The 18,335-nt window shown below is 36.0% G+C and overlaps 1 protein-coding gene and 1 non-coding gene across 2 annotated transcripts; both read left to right on the top strand.

Annotated features, from left to right (window-relative positions):
* The first annotated feature begins 235 nt into the window (after nucleotides 1-235).
* LOC100248658 (ABC transporter G family member 25) lies at nucleotides 236-7,612 on the top strand. Its single transcript, XM_002268337.4, has 3 exons — nucleotides 236-503; nucleotides 686-1,532; nucleotides 6,259-7,612. Exons 1-3 carry the CDS (start codon nucleotides 372-374, stop codon nucleotides 7,272-7,274), a joined length of 1,995 nt encoding a protein of 664 aa, XP_002268373.1. The 5' UTR covers nucleotides 236-371; the 3' UTR covers nucleotides 7,275-7,612.
* Nucleotides 7,613-15,745: 8,133 nt separating this feature from the next.
* Nucleotides 15,746-15,853, top strand: LOC132253296 (small nucleolar RNA R71). Its single transcript, XR_009465171.1, has one exon. It is a non-coding gene; the product is annotated as a small nucleolar RNA R71 (small nucleolar RNA).
* The last annotated feature ends 2,482 nt before the right edge of the window (nucleotides 15,854-18,335 follow it).

Below are 18,335 nucleotides of genomic sequence, written 5' to 3'. Positions count from 1 at the left end.
AGAAGGAATAATTTAATGGAGGGGAGAGGGGGGAGTCACCCCACATGGTGGTGGAGCAGTTTAAACTAATGTATTTGAGGGAAAGAGAAACGGCGCACTTTGCAAAAACCAGCCTTTATGAAGCGCCAGATGGCAGATGCAACTGCCACGTAGCAGTTACTCGATGGCGATTAAAGTTTGACGTGGCATGCATTCACAGCCATAAACTGAATAAATAGGGGCTGGGGGAACGCCTCTCTGGTCTCTCTCCATCGTCCTCTTGGACTCGCTGCTCACCATACAACGCCATCTTTTTTTATCACTTTCCTTTAGTGCTCTTCCGCTTCTATCCAACCACTGCTTTTTATTGCTTTGTTTCTCTGACCCAAATAATGCCAGTGATGGGCGGTGGAGATGCTCCGAATGGAGGGGCGTCGGAAGGCTCAGAACGAGTCAAACCCTCTTCTCAAGATTCCCGTGACTTGAACTTCTTAATGGCTTCTTGTTATCCAATTAGCCTCAAGGTACATACAGACAAATTATGAGAGAGTATCCAGTGTTTCCACTAGGTTAGACCGTTCAGAGTAAAAATGTCCTTGACTCGGTCATGACTCAGTTGACCATCATGTTGACTTTTGTTTTTGTTTTTGTGTTATTTTATTTTATTTTTTTTAGTAATCTTTTCTTCCTCCTTTGAGTTTTTCAGTTCATTGACATATGTTACCGGGTCAAGCTGGAGAAGAAGAAGAGCAGAGGAGGCCTCTGCAGGCCCATGTTGGGCGGCCCAACCAAGTCCTCTGATCGGGGATCAACAACAGAAACCATCCAAGAAAAGACGATACTTAACGGAGTTACAGGAATGGCTTGCCCCGGAGAAATCCTGGCCGTTCTTGGTCCATCAGGGAGCGGAAAATCAACTCTCCTAAACGCACTTGCAGGGAGAATCCAAGGACACTGTTTCACCGGAACAGTACTGGCCAACGGCCGGAAACTTACTAAACCGGTGCTGAGACGAACCGGGTTCGTGACTCAGGACGACATCCTCTATCCCCACCTCACAGTCCGGGAAACTCTCATCTTCTGCTCGCTGCTTCGCTTGCCCAACACCCTCACAAAACAAGAAAAAATCTCACTGGCTGACTCGGTGATCGCCGAGCTGGGGCTCGCAAAATGCGAGAACACGATAATAGGAAATAGCTTCATAAGAGGAGTTTCAGGGGGAGAGAGGAAGCGAGTAAGCATAGCACACGAGATGCTGATAAACCCAAGTCTTCTGATACTGGACGAGCCCACGTCTGGGTTGGACTCGACCTCGGCATACAGGCTGGTTTCCACGCTGGTGTCACTGGCAAACAAGGGGAAGACCATAGTAACATCCATGCACCAGCCCTCCAGTCGAGTCTACCAGATGTTTCACTCTGTGCTCGTCTTGTCCGAAGGCAGATGCTTGTACTTTGGAAAGGGAAGCCAAGCCATGAGCTACTTCGAAACTGTTGGCTTCACGCCGTCTTTTCCCATGAACCCAGCTGACTTCCTCCTCGATCTCGCTAACGGTGTGTACCTCATATTCTCACTCCATATTACCTTTACTTTACTTGCTTTTTTGCCTAGTCGACTGCTGCAATGATTTATTTATTCATTCCATTTTCTGCACTTAATGTTTGTGAACAATTCAAGACAGAATCAAACTGTTACCTTCTGTTCGTTGGCCTTTTCTAATAATAATAAAATTTCTGTCCATTAATTGAACAGAAAAATTAGAAAATCAAACAGCTACTTGTTTTGGATTTTTATTTTTTATTTTTTATTGGAAAAAAATGCAAAAGCTTATCGTTGATATTAATAATATCTTTAGTTTTTTTCTCTTTTTGTGTTCTTGGATTACGTCACCAAAGGGCCTATATGATCACAAACTATATTGGGTGGGTGGTGGCAAATGTTTATAATGGTGGTAATGGTGGTGGTGGTAGTGGTGTTGTTGTTGATGATGAACTTGGTCATTAGTTACTTCTCTTTATGGTTGGAGATGGCGATGTGGCAATTTATAGAAGAATGTAGTGGATAAAATCGATTTTGAATAGAGGTAAAGGTCCTTTTAGTGGAAAATAATGTTCCGTTGCACGACACGCGTCCTCTTGATTCAAACTCTGTCGGTCCACTCTCTTTCTATTTTATGACTTTTCGGCCACCTCGATTTCATCAAATTGCATTCTATCTTGGTTTGGTCCTTTTTAACTAAATTAATTCTACCATACAAAAGGGGAATTCTTTCTTTTATAATTTGGGATTATGGTGAGATAGATCGGATCCAAATTGTTAAATGACTTAGGGCCATGCAGGGAGGGTAATTTTAGATCCATTTTTGTTGGAAATGGAGGGGGTTGATAAAATAAGGTAGCCTGGGAATCATTTTTATGGCACTTATCAAAGCTTTCTGGTTGATGGGGATCGGTTGATGGAAAATGGGGCCCAAGTATATAATACATATGTGCATCCGCTTTATATATGAAAATATTATAGTATGGGATGGAAGGTCCCTATAGTATCATATCCCTTGGTACAGGAATAATGGTCTTATATTATGGACCGTCCAAAAATAAATAAATAAATAGAGAAGAGGCGTCAACTTAGCTGGTAACTTTGTTGTGATAGAGATACCCAAAAAAGAATAGAGCAGAGCTAACACATTTGAGTTGACCAATTATGGGTTAAGAGTATTGGGAAAAGGACATGTCATGGCACCCTTTGAGAAAAAGATCCTCAGTTGTATACACATACAACATCCTTTAAATTTAAGTATGGATGGAGGGTGTTGGGTGAGATGCCACCACCACTCCCTAAAGATATGTATGGTCTTTCCGTATGGTTTCGCTGTATATGAGCAGGAAAGAGCCACATGGAGACACATGTGCGATCTTCAGATGAAAGAAAATATTGGGAAGATCTAGAGAGGTGTGGGCATGGGTTGCAAGTACATTCTAATTTACTTCGGATTTGTTATGTTCTTCTCCCTTTCTACCCCCCAAACTTTCAGGACAAATCATTTTTTGTATGGACACAGTGGACATATTATGGTGGTTTGTGATGCTTGGGACATTTGTTTTTTCTTGTTTTGTTAACTGTGGATGATTCATAAGGTTACTTGTTGTTGGTTTGATGTGGAGATGTGGTGGAGACTTACACATCAAATATGCAAACTCCCCGCATCTCCATTCCGAAAGTGGTGAGCATCTGCTTTACATGGAAATTCGGATCGAAATGATTCTGCTCAAAATGTGTCGAATCATTAGGTCAGATAGGGACCCATGTTTGCTGGGTTTGGCACCACATATTTTGAATATCTTTAGCCTTTCAACCTCCTTTTATATATATGCATGTATACACGAAGGGAAAGGACTCCTAAAGTTCTATCTTTCCGCTGTTTTTTTTTTTTTTTTTTCATTTTTTTGCGTTTTTACTTTCTTTTTTTCCCCCCCTTTTTCAAGAATGAGTTTTTGCATGGTGGGGCATGTCACTAACCTGTAGTCTGCAATTATGTCATGCATTACACAAGCGAATGTGAAGTGCGCTTTGACTCGGGGTCTTTTGTCTTTTGAGACTTTGTTTTGGCTAGCACAAATCCACCTTTAGAGAAGGGTATTGTTCTCCCAATATTTTCATTTATTTCTTCTTCCATTTTTTAATATTAAAAAGGTTATTCCTAGACAATAAGATATTTGTAGATATTGAGCAGGTGACTTCATTGATTGCGTGAGCCAGCATCAACAAAAACATGGAGAAGGGGGGGGGGGGGGGGGGGGGGGGGGGGGGGGGTGATACATTGCATCACTTGTCTGAGTATTGCTCTCACTACCCATAGCTCCCCACACATATGCATGGTTGGGTCCAATTGGGTACACACAACCACTAGGCCTGATCCCCATTAATGCATATGGACGCTTATTCATTATTGGAATATTGTTTTACACTACTTGATTTTTTTTTTCTTCCTATTTTGCTAAACAAAATGATTCACCTTTTGATTTCATACCTTCATGGCTCATATTTTCCTTTGCCTTATATGGGGAGTTCTAGGTTTTACTTAGTGGTCTTTTAGTTCTATTATATTCTCAGTTTCCCTTGTGCTACGTGGAGGTTAAGTAATTTGGATAAGACTGTACCAAGGGTTTAAGTTTTGTTGATAAACATGCTTTGACATTTTTAGTGGGAAAGCTTTAGGAGGAGAAACTTTTAACTAAAAGTAGGAAGGAAAGTGAATAGAAAAACAAGATTAACAAATCAAAAGGAGTCATCAATCTTATAAACTTTTGACTCTCTATCTCAAGGTGTGGAGGTTGGCATAACATGATTGATCCTTTCCATCACAAATTTTGACTTAAAACATCTATAGATCAAAACCCAATTTTAGGCCCTGCTGATAACTCTTGAAAAAGAGAAGTGACCACTAGGGAAAAGCCACTCAAATTTTACACGTGCCAGAAGCTTGTTTGTTTTCCCTTTTTGCTTCCTTTTTCAAATTTTCTTTTGATGATGATACACACATGTTGATCTTGTTTCTCATACTTTCTTTTACAAATATATGTGTATATTTTAAGGTTTCCAGTTGGTTAGATGATCAAAATCTGAATTCATCCATCTATAGTTCTTGATCCTGGTTGTATTCATAGGACATGATTGTATGGATTCTGATGTAAAAATTTGAGAAAAAGGAAAAGTATTTCATCATGAGTCAAGAGGGGTGTGGTCAAACCCCTTTAGTTAAGATAGTGCTGATATAATATACGTTCCACTGCTAACCTTTGATGCTGCATATTGTGAGTGGCACACGAAGTCACTAACACGTTGGAGGGTGAATGCACCTAAATCTCAAGAAAAAGAAACCAAAAAGAGAAAAAAAAAAAATGATCAAATCAGCAATGATGAAAGTTTTCGGTCTTTCCTTTTTCTTTTTCTGTTCTGGGTTGGTTTGAACAAAATCAACTCTCTTTTTCTGCTCCAACATAGGATATATACATATGCTGAGGCCACCACCTGGGATGCTTTGCATCTCCACATGCATTCATCTCAGGAAAAGTGTATGCGCATTTGAAATAATTGGTTTAAATAAAACAAAGCAGGGAACTGAGGTAAGTGGTGGCCCAACCTCAGGAACAGCACCAACTTCAGTGGACTCCCACCTTACCACGAACATCGGCCAGCTTTTGACCCCTCTTTCTTCCTACTTATGACTTAGCTAGTACAAGTCACTAACTCATTTCCCATTAAACTAATATATAGTCATTTCTTATTTAAAGTGCTTTCCTACTAGTACACTGTTGTCGTTGCTGTTGGTTTTTTTGACTATTTTTTTCTTTTTTTACTCTGAAAACTTTATTCACATGCCACCAGGGCTGTGGTCTGTGTTGGAGGTTACATTTCTGGAGGAGTAGCATTTCAGTACTAAACTTCTGACCTTAGGTTTACATCTTGGAAAAATCAGAGAGAGAAAAAGAAAAGCAAAGAGTTTTTAAAGAATCAAAAAGATTATTTTTGAACTTTCCTTTGCTGTTTTCAAGGTCAAAAAAAGGAGCGTATAGAACTTTCAGGTCACCTTAGGTTTACATCTTGGAAAAATCAGAGAGAGAAAAAGAAAAGCAAAGAGTTTTTAAAGAATCAAAAAGATTATTTTTGAACTTTCTTTTGCTGTTTTCAAGGTCAAAGAAAGGAGCGTATAGAACTTTCAGGTCGTATTTAGGTGACAGTAAGCATATATCTCCATTATGTGATGTTCATGAGCTTTATGATTTCGTCACCAGCGCACCACTCATGGATATGGAGCACATACATTTTCTCCACAGTTAGGCAACCATATTTCCATGATCTTGACTATTGATTTATGGGTTAGGCCATGTCTGCTGTTGCAATTTGTAGTGGCGGACAAATCATGTAGCATGATCCTCTCATTAGAAAGTGTTCATTTTTGGCACTTTATTTATTTTGTTTCCATTCCACTGGTCTCTTTCTGTTTGTCCAGTGCTGCAATGATCAATGGTTTAGGATCCATGCTTTACTAAGTATTATACTGTCTTCTTTGAGGACTCCCCACTACCGGAGACCGTCCAAAGATTGCTTCCAAGTTTGCACAATAGTTTGAGTATTTTGGGTTGTGCCAAACACAAAAGACTTGCTGTTGCTTTTTTGTCTTATTTCATTATTCAGTCTTGTATGGAAAAATAAATAAATAAATAAGAAAGTAAAATACTTTTAAGAATATACTAACCATTTGTTAAAATCATGCAGGGGTATGCCATCTTGATGGAGTAAGTGAGAGAGAGAAGCCCAACATAAAGCAAGCTTTAGTTTCTTCTTACAACAGCTTGTTAGCTCCAAAGGTGAAAGATGCCTGCAACATGGATACCAACGTCACTGCACCTAAGGAGACTGTGAGCCTGGCTTCAAAAGAGTGCAGAAGAAGGTGCAGTTACAGTGGCCTTTCCACTTGGTTCAACCAGTTTAGCATTCTGCTCCAAAGAGGCTTGAAAGAAAGAAAGCACGAATCCTTTAACTCTCTCAGGGTTTTCCAAGTGATTGCCGCTGCATTATTGGCTGGTTTAATGTGGTGGCACTCTGATTTTCTAGACATTCAAGATAGACTCGGCCTCCTTTTCTTCATTGCCATCTTCTGGGGTGTGTTTCCATCCTTTAACTCTGTATTCGCCTTCCCCCAAGAGCGAGCTATCTTCATGAAGGAACGGGCTTCTGGTATGTACACTCTTTCTTCCTACTTCATGGCTCGAATCGTTGGAGACATGCCCATGGAGCTGATTCTCCCTATGGTTTTCCTCACGGTGGCTTATTGGATGGCTGGACTAAAGCCTGAAGTGGGTGCATTTCTTCTTACATTAGTGATTCTCCTTGGCTACGTGCTCGTGTCTCAGGGACTTGGCCTTGCTCTTGGTGCAGCTATCATGGATGCAAAGAAGGCTTCTACCATGGTTACTGTCACAATGTTGGCATTCGTTTTAACAGGAGGGTTTTATGTGCATAAGATGCCATCTTGCATGACTTGGATCAAGTATATTTCCACTACCTTCTACAGTTATAGGCTTCTTATCAATGTCCAGTATGGAGAAGGGAAAAGAATCTCCTCTCTATTGGGTTGTTCTCACCATGGAATCAACAGGGCCAGCTGCAAATTCATTGAAGAAGACATTGGAGGCCAAATCAGCCCAGCATTTTGCATCACTGCCATGGTTTTTATGTTTGTGGGGTACAGGTTACTGGCTTACCTTGCATTGAGATGCATCAAGGCCTGAAACCTCCTCATATTTTAGGGTTCTTGTTCTTAATCCATCAGACCTCATAATTGTAACTTCTGAAGGTGATGGGGTTTGGTACAAGCTGGTGGCTCGTGGTGATGACTACTGCTAGATGATAGACCTACTGGATTCACACTCATTATGGCTGAAGCATCGGTGTAACCGTTGGCTCGCAAGTAAATGTTAACAGTTGGCTGGCAAGTAAATGTATAGAATCAACAGAGCAAGTCCTCCAATGTTACTTTCTTGCAAAATTTACAATGAAAACTAGTAATTAATTGTTTTTGTTCTTTCCATCTGAATCAATACATGGAAAAACAAGTGTATTCCTTGAATGCATTATGACAGTTGGATGAAAAGCTTTACATATCCATCTTTCCCCGAATCCCAGACCCATATTGTTGAGCGGCAGTCCAGTAGGGGAAGCTTCACGTATTGTGAGTACAAGTTGTAGTCTGCTACTAATGGTGGATGTGATCTAAAATTGAATCTCGAATGGTTGGGGTTAGAATGTTCAAAGCTTGACTTTATCTACCTTGACTATTGTTGGGAATCTTTGGAAGCATTGGTGCTTGGCTCTTCGGCATAGAACACAAGGGGCATGTAACACTAGTATTTGGCTCTCCAATTTTCAAATTACGGTAGAGTTGCCAATTTGAAGAATAAATAAATTTAAAATTTTTCATAAAAGATAACTTATAATTAAAGGACAGCATTAAAATGGTTGAAGGCAACTTAGTAATTTGATAGAAATATTTTTTTTTAAATATTTTTAAGATAAAATATTTATTAAATTCTAATTGTATAAAGAAGAATTTTTATGAAAATAGATTTTAAAATTTGAAAGTAGAGATTCTTATCTAACTTTTAGATGAATACTCTTACAAAATTTAAAAATTTTCAAGATTACATTCTCTTGTTACACTAAATTTCCAATTATAAAATAAATATTTTTGAAATTTCTTACAAAAGATAATTTATTCATTAAATTAATTATTAAAGTTTTATAAGACTTTAATTAACTCAAAAGATTAAAGTAGGAGAGGGTCATACGCAACCCATAGCCCCAAGATCAAGCCCATCTTGATTGGGCCATTTGACACACTACAAGAAAAAAGCAAAACAATGATTTTAATATGTCAAGGAAGATATATAATGACACTTTCTTAAAGTGTCATATTATAGACTATCATGGTATGTTTTTAGATACATTGACACTTATTACAAGTGTCATCTTCTATAAATTAAAACCTTGACACTCATTTTAAGTGTCGTCTTCAATCTACCTAGGTGTGCCATGAATTTATATTGTGCTCAACATTAACGTTTTTCAAGCGTCAAGGAAAAAAAAAAAAAAGTATCATTATATATATAAGAAACAATGTTGACGCTCATACAAAGCATCATCTTATTTTGGTTTAATATCTTTACTAGGACACTTTTATGAGCGTCGGTTTTTTTATGTGCTTGTTAGAACCTTGATAGTCTTTACAATTGTCATCATCTTTTTTATATTAAAAATCCTATTTTCATTAATTTCATTGGTTAGAAATCCTAATATAAAATTTGCACATATTATTATATTAAAGTCATACAAATAAGAAAAAACAACCATTTATTGGAATTCATTGGTCCAAAATTACACATGTATTCCTATACAAGTTTGCATAGATTCTATGAGTAGGAATAAAAAGTCATATTCTTCAATTAGCAGGTGGTATAGGATCTTCCCATGCAACAGTGCTCCAAACCCATTAAAGTCACCATATGAGATCTTCTGTTCCTATTCAAATTTGCAAAATCAACTTAGTTCAATTAAAAATACATTTGTTAATTTGGGTAGTTTATAATTAAGGATGGAGTTCATCTTATTGATAAGGATTAAAAATTGGTAAATTATAGAATACCTTGAAGATCCCATGGCTTAATTTTTATAGCTTAAGGATAGAACTCTTGTATTTATGTCTAATATTTATATCACTCTATCATACTAGTATGCATGGTTTTTTTAAATGAGATTAGATTTAGTGTTTACCTAAAGACAACTAGCAGCCCTTTCAATGTTTGAGCCAATAGATAGTGCTTTTTGATACATTTCCCTTACTATGGCTATGTTTTGTTCTTTCTACTCCATCCATCCCTTAGCCTAAACAACCATTAATTTTGTTCAGTTTTCTTGCAAATTCACACACATTCTTCCACATACACAAAGACATTCCCCAAACTCTTAAATAAACACAACACATGAGATGATTCTTAATCATGGTAAGGATCATTGGAGTTGAGAACTTATTTTTTAAAGTTGTTAGGATCAGATATTGTTTGCATCACGATTTGTATAATTTGCTAAAATTTCAACTTGAATCAAATGAACAATAACTATAGCATACACTGGTACTAAATTTTAGAAACAAAAATTAACAATCACAATAAGAAATAGAATGAACATTAATGTTTACCTTCTACGTCCTGCAAAACCACATATCATGCAAACCTAAAGATTTTTTTATGTTCCACAAACAAAGCACATAGGTTTCTCATCATTTTGCTAACAAAATTAGCATACATGATAGAATACAAACTTTTAAAATAAAACTTCTGCATAGTTTTTTCAATCTCCAACCATGTTTATGAAGTCACATTAAACTCAATGCTTTTTAGACAACACAGATATGTGGGCAACTGATGTCAAGATAAACACAAAAAAAATTGAATTTTCACTAATTTCCTTGTAATAGTATAGTTCTTGTGATTCTAAAATAACCACATTATGCACATGCACATTCTAGTGTTCAGTATTCCGGTATAATACTTTTGATATTTCTTTCTATTTTCTTTCCTAAAGACTTGAAAACTAATGTTTTCACTTCTGTTGTAGAAAAAGTCTAACTAACAACATTTGCGCACAATTTGATTCTTAAGAAACTCTATTTTTTACGATAGATTAGAAAATGTAGTGCTTGTTTGGGTACACTTCATGTTTTTTTTATAAAAAAAAAATTGAAAATTTCATATCAAAAATAGTTTCTGTATGTTTTTTGAAAAGAGGAAGAAAGCTACATTGGAAGGTGAGGCCAACAAAGAAATGAGCTAGTTCAATGTTGAATTGATGTTAGAAAATCTATTTGGGCTAGAGGGAGAAGAAAATAGAGAAATAAATGAGGAGTTTATTGTATAGCCAAAACAAAGAAATGTAGAAAGTAATGTTGATTCCACACTTATGCTAGTACTAGAGACTATTACTTAGGCAGTGGAGAAATAGGAAGTGACAAGCATATTTGAAAGGGAAACTTGTGTTTTGGGCTTTCAAAACCTAAGAATTGAAAATCTGAGATGCAACTGTTAATGTGAAAAATAATATGGTTTTTATGCACTTTGTGTTGACTTGTTTTTTTGTGCCTACTTTGCCTTTCATGTCTCCATGTCAACATTTACCCGATCTCCATGTTAGTAGGGAAGGTCTAGAAAAACAAAACACAAAAATACAATGTCTAAAATATACATTTTAATGTCTAATCAAAATGAAGGTGATTGAAACCTAAAACCTACTTAGATTCATATCATCACAAAAAATAACAACTTTGCTCTGGTTGTTTTCATTAATGGACGCAAATCTAATTTGAATATCATCCACATTCACCAACTTCAACGAACCTCACTACTCTTCAACCTTTTTTTTTTTTTTTTTCTTTCTCTCTCAACAAAAATGTTAACGACTCAAGAAATTCTCAAAAGTTGCTTAGTAGCGGAAGTAGCAAGAATGATGTCGTTTTCGACTAGGCGGCATTTAAGGTTGAGTGGCTTGCCCTCAATGCCAGAGCTTGTGAATCCGTGGTAGAGGCTTCAAAGAGGGAGACCAAAACAGACCCCAAATCTTGGAAATTAGGATTTCATGGAGGCCCGCAACATTGCCCAAAATCTTCGCCCCATTCACAAGCTAAATAATGGCATTTTTTTATAAGCTCAAGGAATAAAGCATCATAATTTTTATTTTTTGTAGTAGTGACATCACCAAAATATGTGTAAATACTTTAGTGGTTTCTCAAGCATAGGGTTGCGATTGTAGCTTTAAAAAGAACTCGGTGAGTTAGGTGTAAACCTCAGAGAAGGGATCTTGGAATGCAGGTGGGGTAGGAAGATGAAGAAAATGAATGAAATTGGTGATGAAAAATAATAACATTATCTTGAATTCTTGCTTTTGGCAAAGAAGTGGTTGGAAAGTTGTTATGTGAAAAACAAGAATTGGTTAAAAAGTTTTAACTAACTTGTAACTAACAGTTGAGGAAGGTGAATCCCTTGGTCTCTTCCTTACCATAGAATGATTTTTGTTGATGTTCTCCCAACCAAGATGCTTGAAGGTTCCTTTGGTTTGAATATCTTCAATAAAAGCATTTAACTTAACTTTAGAGATATTAACCTACCACTTGATGCCCACTATAACATTCCAATTTTCCCAATATGTTAAAGATATTGAAAATTATTGTCCTAGGTTTACATAGGGTTGTTCTAAGTCAAAATGGCTTCTGCATTAAGTGTTTGGAATACCTTATAAGGACCCTAGGCTTCAATCTCTAATTAGGTATAAAATTTTGATAATCTCTTTAACCCAATATCTAAATGCGCCCCACACCACCCCCCCTCCCCCCAACCAAGCTATTGCTAGTCCCTAGCAATACTGTTAACAAAAAGATTAAAACAAATTGAAAGTGCATGCAAACAAATGATAACCATGCTTACCTTATGTAAACGTACTTGTTTAGACACTTTATCTCATTTGGATTCCACCATAAATCATTAGTACCAAATCTCACATGTCAAGGATAAGGACCTAGATTCCCTTAAAGACTAAGAATCACCCCTCCTAAAAGATTTTCCTCACTACCCTTAAGTGAATGGTTCAATAACATTTTGATGTAAAAGTCTTTGCCACTAAAGTCGTTGGCTTCATACTTTGGGATAAAGAAGAATTTAGATGTTTGGAGAATCATATCTAACATAAGAATTTAGCTATAATCATCTTATTCCTCTTTCTCTCTACTTTAGTGGGTAGTGTAATACAAAATGTTGAGTTCTTCTGACCCATGTAGCAGGCATCAAAGTTAATGACTCTCAACCTTGAGGCACTAAGGATTGAAAGCCCCCTTTAGACCCATACTCAAGTTTCCAAGCTTACATTAACTCATCCACTTTATTTTTGGCAATTAACCTTATTCTTTTTTCTTTTTTTCATTCTTTTTATTTTTTATTTTTTATTTTGGTTTTCTTTAACTTAACAATATTAGGTTGAAATTCCTAAATTATACATAGCTCTCCTATAATGATTTCACCACTTATTCCTATAGTTTTATGGCCTTAGACCATTTGGCCTTGCTCCTATAACCAAATGCTACATGTTATGTGTACATACTATTGATAGTGAGGAATGGTACTTAGATTGGGTGACGATTGAATTCAAAGTTAACTTCAGTTCCAAAGCCTTAACAAGTTTGATTTTTCACTTTGGATATTAGTGGAACCAAACTCAACTCAATATCCTTACAAGGATGCATTCACAAGGTTTGCACTACCCTTTATCCTTCCTTTTTTTTTTCCTAATTCCACTACTACATGCTAACATCAAAGTTTAAAAGTTAATAATTTATCTTGCTCCCCAACCAATTATTAACATTGTCCTCAATGTGTTCAAGTAACATAGAATGAAAGCATAAGACAATTCAATAATGTGAAAAAAAAAATGGGGAGATGGAAGGATACTACCTCTCATAGCATTAATGATAGTGGAATGATGACTTAGAAGATTATTCAAAAGATGGAAAAGAAACAAACTAAAATTAAGAAAACATAAATATGGCAAACAAAATAGAGATAGGTGGACCCTTGCATGTATAAGAAACCTTGATAACTTTCATGCCACAAACATGCTACACAATGGTAAAGAAATGCTCAAGAAAAATAGTGTACTCAAATGGCATTTAGTCAAACACATGGTGAGTATCACTAGTTCACTCTAAATGCATGTGGCAAGGTGTGCCCCCTAGCCTCAACAATATCAAACTTCCCAATTCTTGAGTGTACATATGATGACAATAATGAGATCACATAAATATATGCATATAATTTCTCACCTCTAAAGGAAATGAATGTGAAGGTCCCAAAAACACAAATTGATGATCCAATAATATAGTAGAATCATTAATCAACAAGTGTTAACCAAAATTTTTGAATAAAAAGTGGACTCACGTCACTTGGTGTTAGTGGAAGTGAAAAAGAAAAGTGTTGAGGTAAGAGAAGATGTGTTGGTGAATGAGAGACTTTTGTGAGCGGAGTAATGAAGAGTGTGGTGTGGTGAGGCCTTTTTATAAAGGAAGACTAATGAGACCCTATGTGGAATGGAAGATGAAGACTTTGAATGGAATGTGAGGAATTGAAAAGATGTGGATTTGGATAACCAAATAAGGATTTGGGGGTTGAATTAGGCCTCATTAGAGATCCTTTACATGGGCCTAGAAGGGGGAACCTTGGTGGCCTTAAAAGAGAAACCATATGGGTGAAAAAAGGACAAAGGGTGGCACCATAGAGGTGGAGCCTTATTGTGGCACCCCCACTAGACAAAAAGAAGGGCACCACAATAGTGCAGCACCCTGCTATGGCTCCCCTAGTGGGTAGCACCCTGCTTTATATATTTTTTTTCTCTAATTGTTTTCCTAAAAAAACAACCTCCAATTATGAAACTTGGTCAAATTCAAGATTAAAAGGAAAATAATCCAACCAAATTAGCTCCAGAGCATTTTGACATATCTAACCCCTTCAAATACATCAAAATATTTTATTGGTAAAAAAGGGTCAACACTCGAGATATGAGAACTTCTCTAATTAGATCCCTAAGCAAATGACCTTAAAAAATTATGAAATTTGGTTAGATATAACATCATTAAGTTAGAAATCTAAAAAAAGTAGTTTCATCTCATTTGGACATATATAACCCTTCAACCACTTAAAAACATTTTGTTGGTCTAACTAGGACAATACCTTAGGTGTTTCTTAATATTAAAGGCCTCCTAAATGAAAGATATCTCACCAAAGCAATAACTACAAACAATAATGGAATCTACACGCCTACAAAAAGTCATGAAAATTCAAGATCCTTCATGAGAGTTATTAAGAGTAAATTATTAAGCCACCCACCTAAAAAAGGAAAATAAATAAATCAAAAAAATAAAGATAGATAGACCATTTTTATTTTTATTTTTGGTCTACCATTTTATTTATATACTTGGGGATCATAAAAATAGATCCAAAAGAGGTGTGGAAAGTTGCCTTGATTCTTGCAAAAATATGAGCTTGGTGGTCTTATAATTTTACCACATCAAAGGTTTTGTCTCCCCATGCCAATGGATGGCTTAGTTTTTGCCTCAACTTTTCTTTAGATTTAGAACAATAGGGTTTTAGTTGAGGATATGCCTAAGGGTTTACCTTTGGCATTGTGTTTATTTCATGAATAATTTTTTCACTATGAAGAAAATCAATAACCTCAAAGTCATGCATGTCAACTAAAGCTTGTTCATTCCATGAGTGCATCTAACGTGAAGTGTGGTTGGTCAAAAAAATTTATTCCATAGAGCCCTCCCATACATCTTCTAAAATGGTAACCTCATCACTAATGTCTTGCTCCTCCTTTATCTCACAAAGGCAAATTTCAACTAGCCTCTCTTGGTTTTGCTCATTAGGTTGAGAAGATGTGTTCTCTAAAATGGTACTATTTTCTCAAATGTCTTGCTCTTCTTCTAACTCAGAAGTGTAAAACTCAACTAACACTTTTTGGTTTTACACATTAGATTGAGAAGAAGAGTATAATTCTTCTTGCTCTTGGGCTTCCAAACTAGAAGTAAGCTCACACATGGAGGTTTGATTCTCCATGAAGGGATTAACGATTTCCTCAAACTTAAAATTAGGTGTCAGTTCATAGGAACAAAAACTTGGTTGAGGTTCTTCATAGTATGGATGAAACTATTGCTGAGAATATTAGGAGTTCTTACTATAAAGGTGTTCATTCAAGGCCTCTCTCAATCCAAGAATGGTAGGACAATGGTGGGTGATGTGTGTGTTGTTGTCACAAATTGCATAAGGGACTTCATTAGAGTTAGACACACTCTTAACCTCCATTATTTTTTTCTCCTCCATGACCTCCACCCTTCTAGCTAATGTAGCTAAAATATCCCTTGTATCATGCTCTCCACATAGAGTATACTTCTCCCCACCTATGGCACTTGTTCTTTCTTTTTCCTTAGCTAAATTTTTCTTAGGCTCGTAAAATTCCCAAGCTTGAGAACTTCTAGCTAGTTGCTCTAAGAAATCATAGCCTTTCTTAGGCTTTTTACTAATGAATTCCCCATTGCACATAGTTTCAACAAATTGGTGAGTGATTGATTAACCCATCATAAAATAGGCTAACTACTCTCCATAACTCATAACCATGATAGGGACAGGAGTTAATTAAATCTTGATATCTCTCCCAATACTCATAGAATGACTCTTTTTCATTTTGTTTAAAAAAATGATTTTCCTTCTAAGAGTCATTGTCCGTTGAAAAGGGAAATATTGATTCATAATTTTTTTTTACATTTCAAGCCAAATACAAATATGACCTTGGCTTTAAACCATAGAACCACAATTTAAGTCTTACAATATCCATATTGCAATTAGGCTCTTGACTTGTTCCATATATTGCCTCAAATTCTTTAAGGTGGAGATAAAGATTTTCTCTGTCCACCCCTAAGAATCAAGGTAATAGTTTGATCATGGATGGCTTAATATTGTAAATGGTTGGGTATTGTAAAGAATTGTTAGGACATTGAGTTTTGATTGTTTGTTAGCAATTTAATTTGTTCAGGTCATAAAAGTCTTTTTAGATAGTGACTTGCTCTCCGTTGAAAATCAAGGGTTGTTATTCATCCAACCGAGAAGTCACAAGTATGTCTAAAAAGATTTAGCTTGAGGCTATAGTGCACCTCTTAATTGGATGGATGATTTGTTTTGGCCTTCGAGATGGGTTTCCCATGGTAAGTACACCTAGTTTATGTTATCCACACTAGACAAGACTTACGATGAATCATGACGTAAGGTTATCAATTGTCATGATTCATCAAGCTACTATATTGCATGGACTCTCAACCTTGAGAAGATATTGAGTTTATGCCAAAATCAATATAAAGGAGACTTTAACCTATGAGTGAAACCCTAAAATGGTTATATAACCCTATAAATTGGGTCACTATTGATGGAAACTGGTGGTAATAGGTATTCTCAATAAAAGCACCATGATATCTCATAAGATTGAAACACTATGTTCCCTTGGGTGATTCAAAAGACATGTGATCATGAAATCTATGGTGTCACAGTAATTCCTTAAGGGAAATCTGACATATGCTCTTCATGAGCTAGAATATGTCATTTGATCGTATAATAAGTGAAATTTGTAATTCAAGGATTGAAAATGTAATCTTAATAGGTGATAACACTACATTGTTAAATTACAAATACCATTTTATGAGGAGTCTGCATGCAGTGGATAGTAAGTCAAGGACCGAGCTTTGTCTCATTATTATTTACATAAGGAACTAGAATGAAATTGATTCTCTTTAGTGGAATATTGAATCAACTTTAGCATTGAATTTGAGGAAGTTTGTACTCCTATAGGTCCTAGTGGTTCTCACTCTAAGCTCATATGTCATGTTAACATAGTTTATGAGGGTTGGATTGGCTTTAAATTCACTCTTATGCATAAAGGCATTTTGGTAATTATGTAAGGTTGTATAAGGGATAGTGAACAAGGTCTCTGGATTAAGTTGATTGATTAATTAGATGGCCCTATGTGATTAATTAATAAATTAGGATCCGCAATGGGCTAGATTAAGTGACCCAAGCCTTAATGGGCTCAAATCACTTAAATCAAGTAAGCAACCCTATATATACCCCTTTAGGGGTTAAGGTTTCCTAATGACTTTCAATTAGTCATCTTCCACCTCAAAAAAATAGAGAGACAAAGCTTCTTCTTTTCCATTGCTCACACTTTGGAGTATTAAAACCATGGTTCAAGTAATTGAGTGAAAGATCTTAGGTGAATAAGACCTTCAGACTTCTTCTACTCCATATGGAATTGATCTAAGAACATCCAAATCCAAGTATAAGGTTTATCTTCTCTAGACTTCTATCTTAATATAGTTTTTGTAGCCATATGTTTTCGCTTTGATAAATTTAGAGAAACCTAGGATAGTTTGCATGAACCCTACAAGATCTAGGGTTAGGGAATGGAGAAATTTGGATTTCCTAAAAAATGTTGAGTCTGCTTTAGAATTGGATTATAAGAGAGCTAGTATTTGTAAGGATGCTCATATCTCTTTGTTCTTAGTACCCAAATTAGGTTAGGAGCATGAAAATCTTCCTAGGCTTTTCTAAATCTTATGCACAATGAAAGAAATTGCATTTTAAAATAGTAGTAGGATTTAAACTATGCAATATAAAACATTACTTTAGATTTGGACGTTGTCAACTTGTTGCTAGTCCCTTAGCAACAAAAGTGAAAGAAACAAAATGAGAACTCAATTAAAGAATATAAAATTTGAATAAATAATAAAAAATATAATTACATCGTATTTGGTCAATCTTGGAAAAGTGTAGGGTGCAACCTTTTCTCAAGTTCTAAACGACCCCAACTAGTGTGTTAACTCCCAGTGTCTAGAACATACAATGTTTGATAGATCAAAAGGATCTACAACAAGCAATTTAACTATAGTCATCTCTCTACCCATGTGTTAAATACCAAAACCATTCTAATTTCATAAAATAGGCCTTAGTGGGTTGGTCTAAAACAAGCAGTTCTTTCATCAGTCACTCAGTCCATAGAAAAATAGACCTATATATAAGAAAATATATATACATACATACATACATATATACATACATACTTACATACATACATACATACATACATACATACATATAATACCTTCTCTTTGCCCATGTAGTGGTTTGAATTTGTGACTCCCAAGCCAGCTAGCC

The sequence above is a fragment of the Vitis vinifera genome, chromosome 18 (genome assembly GCF_030704535.1).
Source record: "Vitis vinifera cultivar Pinot Noir 40024 chromosome 18, ASM3070453v1".
NCBI lineage: Eukaryota > Viridiplantae > Streptophyta > Magnoliopsida > Vitales > Vitaceae > Vitis > Vitis vinifera.
This window is presented reverse-complemented; position numbering and strand designations above follow the sequence as displayed.

Bases quoted from the DNA above. Each gene is read 5' to 3' on its own strand.
- LOC100248658 (XM_002268337.4), top strand. From the start codon at position 372: ATGCCAGTGATGGGCGGTGGAGATGCTCCGAATGGAGGGGCGTCGGAA. The intron at 504-685 runs GTACATACAGAC...TGAGTTTTTCAG, and splicing joins GTTATCCAATTAGCCTCAAG to TTCATTGACATATGTTACCG. The intron at 1,533-6,258 runs GTGTGTACCTCA...AAAATCATGCAG, and splicing joins CCTCCTCGATCTCGCTAACG to GGGTATGCCATCTTGATGGA.